This window comes from Aptenodytes forsteri, unplaced genomic scaffold (genome assembly GCF_000699145.1).
Source record: "Aptenodytes forsteri isolate BGI_AS27 unplaced genomic scaffold, ASM69914v1 Scaffold46, whole genome shotgun sequence".
Classification (NCBI taxonomy): Eukaryota; Metazoa; Chordata; class Aves; order Sphenisciformes; family Spheniscidae; genus Aptenodytes; species Aptenodytes forsteri.
This window is the reverse complement of record NW_008794774.1, coordinates 6,639,511-6,650,182: the sequence shown is the minus strand read 5'-3', so window position 1 is coordinate 6,650,182 and position 10,672 is coordinate 6,639,511. Positions and strand designations below refer to the sequence as shown.

Here is a 10,672-nt window from a genome sequence, read left to right as displayed (position 1 = left end):
GAATTTCTAGTCCAGCACAACATAGCACACTTGGCTGTATCTCAGATTAACTTGCTTTTTTCTTCATCTAGGTGAACTTGCTTTTCTTAGGCTGTTTTTGTTGGCTTCATGGACTTTTTTGACTGCAGGCTATAGTAGTAGACAGAAACAAGCCTTTCTTTGTGCAGGTTATGCTTTTGCACTTTAAATAATCAAGGCTGTAGCAGTCATTGCAATACTCACTTATCCACTATTTTGTATTTGCAGTCTGGAGCTGACTTATACAAGGAGGTATTATTAATCTACTACCTGTGAGTCACTAACTCCTGTGCTGTTTTTTTCCCTTGCAGATGTCACCATTGTCCACACCTGCCCACCAGACCTTATGAGAAGAGTGAGAAGCCATGCATGCTGTCAGAGTACAGGGAGCGATACCCCCCTTATCCCATCACTCTTCCCAGAGGCTTGTTTAAGCCAAAGAAAGCGTACAAGATGGCGCAGATACCCATGGAAGGCATCTCGACTACAAAGTATGAAAAATAGTGAAAGAAAGTGAGGACTGTGACTTAGATAATGTGTGTGTGAGAGATGGGTAACGGAGAAAAGAAAAATGATTGGTTTTCACAAGGGGAGACTCTAAAAAACAACATTGCTCTTGTACAAACACTCATGAGGGCTCTATGAAGGAGGGATGAAGGTCTGAGGCCAGTTGTTGTAGTCGAGGCAAGCAACTATTTTTCTTGCACTGCCTTCAGGTTGAGATGTGATCTGATCAGAGAATACATGGGCCATAGAAACACAGTCATGGTCTTGGCTTTTGCTTACTTTCTGTTTTGGGAAGGCTTCTGGGAAACCAGCAGAAATATTGTCTGGGAAAGTATGAATTATATTGGAGGAGTATTTTTCTTTTGTTCTGTGTTTTGTATGGCACTTTGTACACTGTAACGTGAGTGACTGGTTTCCAAGAAGGTGTGAATATGGTAGAGCTTGATGATTGGAAAGGAGGTGTGGCTGTTTTCCTCAAGGAAATCACTGTGGATTGCTGGGCTGTGTCTGCTTCTCAGCTATGTTGTTGCTCAGTGTTGGTGTTCAAGCAGAAGTCTTCACACTTGCACTGTGCCCATTTCCCTGATGGAAGTAACTTCTGAGGCTCTTCCCTGCTGCTGGTAGAGTGATATGCCAAGTGCTTGTCCACAGAAGAAACTCATAAAAAACAGGAATCTGATCATTTAATATGAATCCGAGAGCTTCCCTTTCCTCAAACAGCAGCTGCTGCCTGATCTTGATGTTTACTTCCTCTGTCATCACAGGCACAGTCATGAGCAACGTCACTCTTGCCTTTGCTAAACTGAATTACAGACCTAGGAGATGCCAATGGCTATTAATAAAGTCTTAACAGCTACCACCACCCATTTGTCCTCATCCTGACGTGGAAGCTCTCCCAACTCCTTCCCCTATCTGTCCCTTTTTAAGAGTCTGTTTCAAAGAACAGACTTCACTTCATGCTGCTTCCATCTCCAGCATGAGACGAAGCAGCTAGACATCTTTGTGTCTGCCTATAACTAAATTCTGGGCTAATTGGTGTCCTCTTTTAAGGTAGGCGAGGAGGGGCAGCTACCATGTTGGGTCTGTCAAGGAGTCCTTAGAAACTTCCCGTTCAATCAGCAAAACTATCCTTGCTCAGACAAGGCTGGTGATTCTCACAGTAACTGTTACTCCTGGAGTTTAGTACAACTTCTGAAAAGCAGCCTAGTAAGAAAGCGCAGAAACTACTTATGTTTGCTTCTTCAGGGCATGCACTCTACCAAATACGTAAAAGTTGCCTACCCTTGTAAGAGGAGAAAACACAGAGCCTGAACAGTTAGCCATTGGATTGAAAGTCTTGCTGTCCTCTGGGCAACACTGGTAAGAAAATACACCCAGTGTGAAAGTACCAAGGCCTAGTGGAAAAGTGACACCACCTGTCAGAGGGCTGTTAAAAGCTCTGGTTCTGTGTAGCTAAACTGAAGAGAGAATGAATTGATGGAGCGTATGAGAATAACTGCAGGGACTGTGAGGCCAGCAAACACTGAGTTGTTACCAGTCTTCTCTAATAACACTTCACTGAGTGTTACGTGTCATATTGCAACAGCAAGCTCCCTTGATAAAGTCTGGGAGTTGGCAGTACCATTTTTCATGGTGTCTTGGATGCAGGTTGCCACTGATTTATCAGCAGATCATCTCTCCTCTGTAATCTCCACTGCAGGTTCTGTTGTATTGCAATAGTCAGAGCAGGAAAAAGTACTCCCACTGCCAGAAAACCCTTGATCACACTGGTGAAGAATTGCCTGCCTGTGATCTGTTACTTGCCTCTGGTACAGGCTCGGCTGTTTCAAATGTGGGATTGTGCAGCGTACTGTGAGTAGCTTGGGAAAGACCCTCTCTGTTACCGAGCCCTCCCTGCTGCTGAGGATGCTGCATGCCTGTTGTAGTCCTGCTTGTCTTTTCTTGGCTCCTCTTAAAAAACACATTGGCTTTAAATTGCTGACAAAAGTATGCCAAGGAGCTACAACATGAATGACACCTACATAATTACCTCTTGATGCTCTAGGATTTTTTCTTTACTTCTGCGTTTCTGTTTTTAACCCTATATCTAATACTTTGCAATGTGAATTCGCTTCCCTTCTGCTCCACACAGACTTTTGAGAACCTTGTTTATTTGCTAAAATACATAACTAATACAGCATATTCAGAGGCTCGGCTCTTGCCTCGCTTCCCTTCTGCTCCACACAGACTTTTGAGAACCTTGTTTATTTGCTAAAATACATAACTAATACAGCATATTCAGAGGCTCAGGCTCTTGCCCACCTGGCATCACTCCAGATGCAAAGCACAATATTAACATTATAATAGCTCCCGTACCGACCATTTCTCCTGGCTGGCTGCCAATGGTGTAAACAGATCTGCACACCAGTGGAAAACTACTCGGATGTTAGAGACTGAATTTGCTGGTGCCAGGCATCAGACTCTCTGCCCTGTACAAAAGGATGTGGGCAGTGAAATAGGTTCATGTTAGTGAATGGCAGGTGGTGATGTTATTTTCTTCTCCATCTTGTTCCTGTAATGTTTTGTTGGAGTTAAGTAACACTACTCCAGTATCTTAACATAGCTCTTTTACAGTGGTACCTGAGGAAAAGGTGACTGTCTGACCATGCTATGCTGATGTTTCTTTCTTCAACTGGTGTTTTGCTGTAAAACTGTTTTGTAGTCATCTCCCCATCCTGGGCTGAACTGTTGTACAGTGTATTGTCTGGGAAGGCTATTGTTGCCTCTCTTATGTTTTCCATACATACTAGATAGCCTGCTATAATTATTGGGCTTTTAAAAGGAGTTATGTCTTCTGGTGTAACTCCACTGTAGAACAGAGATAGCTTTGTGTAAGGCCATTAATCTCACTGGGTGGAGAGAAGGGGAAACCTGGCTTGCCTGAGGTTGTCCAGCGCTGCCTCAGTTCCTTTTTCAGAGTCCAGGTTTCCAAATGTGAAAGGCTTGTGTGTTTCATTAACTGCTTTGTCCTATCCAGACTTTCTTAGGCTGTGGAGATAAGGGGAAGTATTAATTTCTTTGTGTGTCCAGAAAAAGGAATATAAATTTTTCCTTAAGACAAAAGACATAATTAAATTATTCTTCACAGGAGAGATTACATAGCTCATGAAGTGTTGCCACAGAAACTTAAACCACCTGAAAAGCATGTCAAGAGTGATGAGAGTATGGATTTGACCTCCACTTACAAACAAGATTATAACTCCTACCCTATCGCTCAAGTATCTCCATGCCTCCCCTGTGTGACGAGACACATCCCCAGTGCCAAGATGGATACAAGAACCACTTATGAAGGTATGTGCCCTTGCAGCTTCTTTCAGGACTTCACCAGTAGCTTCATTTTTAAGAATACAGATCAAAACAGTGTGCAGTTGTTACTCCTTCTGTCCATGTATGCCAACAAGTTGTGCAGGAACCAGACAGACACAAATTGTTGGGAATACAGCCCCACATTAATGGTAGCATTGGGATCTCTCTGAATTCACCTCCTTTGCATGTCTGAGAGGCCTACAGGCATCCTAGGTAGAAGCAGGGCCATGTGAACTCCTGCACGTGGGTCCAGCAGCATCATCTTTAGGATACACTGAACACACTCTTGGTATACTGCAGGGCTGGTCCACACATTCAGTGGATCAGACACATCTAAAATATGTAGAATTTGCTAGGTCTGAGCAGGTCATGAAGCATGGGACCCTTTTTGCCTGTGCTGCAGAATTAACCTGTGGATGTGCAAGAGACGTATATGGAAATTACGGACACACAGAAGTTCCACACAAATGCCCAAAGCACCCAAGTTCCACTCCTGGTAAAACAGGTGAACTGTGCATCTTACTATACCCTTGTTTCTCAGTAGCAGTTACTTGGTGTAGGTGGTTTTGTTTCTTCCTCTCCACCAGCACAAATTCTCTTCTGCATGTACTGGGAGAAACTTTCAGTTACACAGTTACAGTAACTGTGCTAATTTTGGTAGTAAGTCATAAGTAGAAAATCAGAGGATTTTGCCTCCCCTCTGCAAACCTTCCAGCTAGCTAACATTGCTGGGCAGATAGCTAGCATTTGTGTACTTCTTAAAATAATTTTTAAAATCAGAGGATTTTGCCTCCCCTCTGCACAGCTAGCTAACATTGCTGGGCAGATAGCTAGCATTTGTGTACTTCTTAAAATAATTTTTTATTTTATTTTATTTTTATTTTATTTTTATTATGCTGTGCAAATATAAAAGCTTGTGATTGGTGCTGGCATCGAGATTTGTCCCAATGTACAGAAACGATTTTTATTCTGAAAACTCAAAATGAAAAAAGGAAGTAAGGAAATAAAAGGTATGTGAATGCAGTGTTAAGATTACCCAGCTGAAATGACTGAAAGTCAGACTTCAGTGCAGCTGCATGTTTGCAATGACATAAACTGGAATTTTTACATTAAGCACACAGGAAACACTGTCCATTTAGAATGACTTGAGTCATGAAGACTATGACCCACAGGTGCAAAATACCCACGTTTACACAATTTTGAACACTTTGTTTTGCATAGGCAATGTCACCAGATGGTATTCATTGGAATAGCTTCAGTGAAGCCAAAAAGGCTGCTTTGCGCAAGCGGAGGATCTTTCCTTCTGTGTTTAGATATCCTTAACTTCTTTGTATCTGAACCAGATGTATATCTTTGTCTTTTATCAGTGTTTAGGTCAGCACCTTAACTGTTACTCCAGAGCTCTAATAAAATGTGTCACAGCCAGAATTGGTTATAATTTGCAGTATTTTTCAAAACACTGCAAACGGAAATCTTCATCCAAACCCTCTCCTCAAAGATCAAGTTGCATATTGAATGAATTCCCTTTTAAAGGTCCAGGTTCACCAAAAATACAAGTTTTCATTGTGTTATTCTCTAAGCATTACTAGGTTTTACTGATCACTACTCAAGTGTGAAATTTTGAAACATGCTATTCAATTAATTATCATAATTCAAATATTTAAGCAGCATATAAAAGAGTGCTGCATTGGCATTAAATTACCTTTCCTACTGTATTGTCATACTTCTTCGCACTAAACACACCACATCCCACATGGCACTGTAGGTTTAAGATGGTGCTATTGCATATAACGGTTAATGTCAGATGACTTTGCAACTTAAGGTTTCAAAATTCTCGTCTCCTCCAAGCACACACATAGCTGTTTCTATCTATCTGCAGGTACGTAATCTAATTTTAGTTTTGTCTTGCTTGGTTATAGTGAGATATACCCAACTCTCCAATAACATATGGTTCATATCCTCCGTTCCATCCTGTACCCCCTAATGTTTTCAAGATTGTGCTACATGGGAAACTATTAATATCTATGGGAGAAGAATTAGAGTTACAATAAAATTGTAACACATTTTGAAGGAATAGTAGCACTGCTGGCTTACACTAAGTAAAATAAATTCATAATGCCTATGAAGTCTCCAAATGTGTAGAGCTTGTAAATTTTTAAAATTGAAGACAGATGGACTTGCTGATCATATTTTGAATATTTTGCAAAAGCTGTGGTTACATCCAAAATGCACAGACTATTTTCCAGCAAAGATGATGGGAGAACCTAAAAAGTTTTTTGGTAACTCTTGGTTGGCATCTGAAATGTCAGATCTCTGAATGAGCCCTTGCTTAGAGATGGGCTGAATCTCATTAGCTTCTCACTTTTTAACACTTTATTAATACATTGCCTGTAATGATATGTGTCCATATACGCTTGTGGTTCACCCTGCTGGACCATCTCTCCAGGAAAATGATGTACCCTAGGCATGGGCACAAGGTCAGCATCCCACCAGTGCAGTGATGCCTGGACATCTTCTATTTCCCCAGAGAAACAGGAGCACCTGGGGCATTTAAACACCCCTGGCACTAGCAGGGTGTGCAGCCTGGGCTTCAGTGGCACCAACAGTGGCAAATGAATGTCTATGTTGGTGCACACAGGCAGGCCCATGTTCTCAGCTGACTACACTAATTAGTGGCACGAGGGCAGCTTGGTACCCAAGGGCCAGGGCGCTCACTGGGAGCAGCACGTCGCCTGTGGCTGCTGCTTCCTCTCTTGCGCCAGGGCAGAGCAAAAGGCAGTGGCTTGATTTGAACCAGAAGGACTTTAAATGAACACCTAATTGGGGCAAAAAGGTACTTTTTTTTTGGTCAACTTCACATTGTAATGAACACATCCTTTGTGTAATTGTGTTTGTGCAGTACAATAGCCACTGCCATTCAAAAGGAATAACTGTTTGGATTGGTGAGTTCAAATATCCTGATACCTAATTGCATCATTTACTCTCTAGTACTTTGAAATCCAGACTTCCTTCCTGTGCAGAGTCAGCTGCAAGCTTATTTGCCTCATGACTCTCAGTGTGGTTTGAAAGGAGGGAAAAGTAAAAAAAAAAAAGACTTGGGTTAGCTCCAAAACTATTTCATTTCAACTTCCTACCAGTAACCATAATGCTCTCTAGGGGAAGTTGCACAGGATTAGTAGGAAGGGAAAAATTGACGGTCTTGTGGCTGCAGCACTGGTTGGAGAGCTAGGCAGCTTTACAATAGATTTCTAGTGTGACTGAGTGCAAATCTTTTTAAGTCTCAATGCCTCATTTTTTTTCCTGGTATCCTGCCAAGGAAGGAAGATATGAATGTCTCTAAAATGCCACCTAAACTGTTTTCTTAGTCAGGAATTTGGATAGCAAGATTTCTGGGGTATGGACCATCTCTGCAACATGATTCAATGTTTCAGATCAGTGTAGGCTTGATCTGCAAATTCCAGCATAGTTTTTCTAATAAGGAAGACTTGGAGACAGAGTTACAAGCTCCTTCTCAGTTGCTGCTTGTACTGACAGCAGGAGTACCACAGAGAGCAAAGCCAAGAGCCGAGGAGATGCCACACAGCACAGCTTGCTGGCACCCAGATGAGCTGCAAAACCCTGAACTCAGCAAACAGTAGGCAGTATCACATCTGTGCAGCTGAGAAATCAGGACATCCCCAGATGAGAAGGTAGAAAGAGGAAGGGTAGCTCTGCCACTTGGCCTTTAGAGTGGAATGGTGGACATCTGGTTCTCCTTGCCCCAGAGATACTGTGGGAGACACCTGAACAGCCTTCTGCAGACATAGTCATACTCTGCCTGTGCTCTGAGCCAGCCACAACATAGCTGCAGGAAGGTAAATGAAGGGGGTTGAAGTCAGTGTCATGATACTCCGCGTTCATGATTTCTGGCTGACTGAGCACAAGGACAGCACCCACTCAGTCACGTGCAGAAAATGTCTCTGCAAGACTGAGAATGTAATTTAATCTTCCGACATTGTATTTCACCATCTCTGTAGGTGTGGGTACAGGACTATTTTCATTCCATTTCCTGTGTAGATGCTAAGCATTTCCAGGGATTAGCACACTAGTGTATAATGTGTTCTAACAGCAGCTCTTTTAATAGGACTTGTCAATCATTACAGCATCAACAAATATTTATTACAGTAGAAAATGTAATAATCAAAACATAATATGGTATAAGCCTAAACTCACCGAAGAACTTCAGTTGAGCACTTAGATAGGATTCCTCTTACATTTCAGGTGACTACATGCTATGGAATGAACCAAAGGCAGAGCTGATCAGACCAAACGACAGGTTTCACCTATCAGAAGAAAAATTTGACCACAGAACCATTGTCCAGGATGACTATCTCTACAGGGGGCCAGTTGCCACTCAGAGCTGCAAACCTCTGAATCTGGTCCAGAAAAGCAAGGCTCCCTTTGAGAATATAACCAATTATAGAGTGAATTATGTGCCACATCCTCTGGAGAAACATTATATCCACAAATATGAGAAATACAAGGTCAATGAGGTCCCATTCGATGGCCTCACTACTCATAAAGTTTCTTACAAGGGGCTGGCTGGTCAGCCAGCCAAGCTGGCAAAACCATGCAAGCTGAAGCTTCTCCATGATCTTCCATTTTCCTCTACAACCGAGTTTCAGGAAAAATACCAAGCTTGGCCACGGCCTCCTGTATTCACCAAAAAACCTGATGTATATCTTCCTCCTCTGGAGAAAATGGACCTTCACACCACTACTCAGATACATTACAAGCACCCAAATGGCAAGCCAGCCAAGATGTGTCAAACTTTGGCCCAGCTTAAAATAAGTACTGAGCCATTCAGTAGCTCTTCTACAATGAAGGAAGACTATAAGCCTTGGCTGTGCAAGAGACTAACACCTATCACTTGTGTTCCGGAGCTGACTTTCCCAGCAAAACCAATGGATTTCTTGACTACCTTTCAGACCCATTATGTGCCTCATCCGCTCACAGTTACGAAGAGCTATAAACCTGGCTGGTCAGGCCCAAAGCATCACACTCTGCTAGATGCTAAAACCGTCTATGCTACCAGCTACACACCAAAGGGCATTGTTAGATGCTTGGCCTCTTACAAACACCCACCCGGTTACGTCTTTGAGGGAACTGATGCTGATGGTCACAATCTCTATCTCCCTGCTTCCATGAGTGAGTGCCTGCAAGGCGGACACTGAAGCAAAAAGAGGGTGGGTGCAGACCTCTTGGAAACGGATTCAAAGAGCACGGCCTCAGTGAGCTACAAATGACAGCTTGATTTTGTTTGTAACTTTCTTTCAAACCAATTACTGATTTCATATTTGAGAACTCTTAAAATAAACTTAATTCCCAGGCATTGGCCTTTTCTGGATCATTTGCACAAATGAAAAACATAAAATCCAGGGAAGAGACACACTGATCCTTGTTTCTCTGTATTTTTTTCTTCCGCACCTAACCCTTGCTCTTTAATTGAGAGACATAATCTCCTCCTGAGACACTAAAAGAGAGATCTCGTAGTAACGTACATTATTATTAGTGTAACGGGGGTTCAGCCATGTCCATGATGACAGCAATAGAACAGCCTCTTCAGATGAATTACATGCTGTGAAATCACACTTAAAAGTCATGGCTGGATAACAACATCTGAGATCTGGCTTTATCAGTCACTCGCATTGAAGACACATACAAAAGGTACAATTACTGGATAAGTATTACTGAAGATTGTGCCTTCATTAATTGTGTCACTGCGCTGCCCAGAGCTAGGCTATCAGATATGTCATGCCAAAGATGCCACCCTAGGATGACAACTTGCAAGGGAAGCTTTTCAGTAAAAGCTCTTCACTGCAGGATGCAGCAAGGGTACCAGAAACATCAAAGGGTTGAAATTGTCATGTGTTGCTACAGTTCAGCCAGCAGCTGGAGTTTTATTATCTTTTGGATAAGGCCAGTATTAAGCTTCTGACCAGAACTGTTCATTTCTGTGTCTAAGGTGCTTTTCTGTAGGCTTATGAGTGTTACATTAGCACTATGAAACTTACTAGCTTCTTAAGTGCATTCTGCTTTCCTAAATCCTCCTTTCCCTTACCCCTGGCAGCTCTGGCTGTTTCCAGACTATCTAGCTCAAGTGCTAGGTAGAGCTGTTGCATGCTGGAGGAAAGGCTTGTGTCTCACCATCTAAGTGGCTGCCTTTAAAGAGGAAGTGGAAGACAATTTTCTGTATAAAAGTACTTTAAAACTTTTGAAAAGCTTTGAAACCCATTGGGATAGAAGTCTTCCATAAGCGCTTGCAAGCTAAAGGCAAACACATTCCATCTGGAAACGTGAATGCTTGACCCTGAGGTTGGGAAGCCACTGGAACAATCACCTGTGCTGGTTTTGGCTGGGATAGAGTTAATTTTCTTCACAGTAGCTGGTATGGGGCTATGTTTTGGATTTGTGCTGGAAACAGTGTTGGTAATACAGGGATGTTTTTGTTACTGCTGAGCAGTGCTGACACAGAGTCAAGGCCTTTTCTGCTTCTCACACCACCCCCCCAGTGAGTAGGCTGGGGGTGCACAAGAAGTTGGGAGGGGACACAGCCAGGACAGCTGACCCCAACTGACCAAAGGGATAGTCCACACCATGTGACGTCATGCTCAGCATGTAAAGCTGGGGAAGAAGAAGGAAGCGGGGGGGCACATTAGGAGTCATGGAGTTTTTCTTCCCAAGTCACGCATGACGGAGCCCTGCTTTCCTGGAGATGGCTGAACACCTGCCTGCCCATGGGAAGGAGTGAATGAATTCCTTG

At 42.8% G+C, this 10,672-nt stretch overlaps 1 protein-coding gene across 1 annotated transcript; it reads left to right on the top strand.

Annotated features, from left to right (window-relative positions):
- The first annotated feature begins 380 nt into the window (after positions 1-380).
- Positions 381-9,083, top strand: SAXO1 (stabilizer of axonemal microtubules 1). The gene is made up of 3 exons (XM_019470757.1): positions 381-509; positions 3,653-3,855; positions 8,131-9,083. The coding sequence occupies exons 1-3, from the start codon at positions 388-390 to the stop codon at positions 9,081-9,083; spliced, it is 1,278 nt and encodes a 425-aa protein (XP_019326302.1). The 5' UTR covers positions 381-387.
- The last annotated feature ends 1,589 nt before the right edge of the window (positions 9,084-10,672 follow it).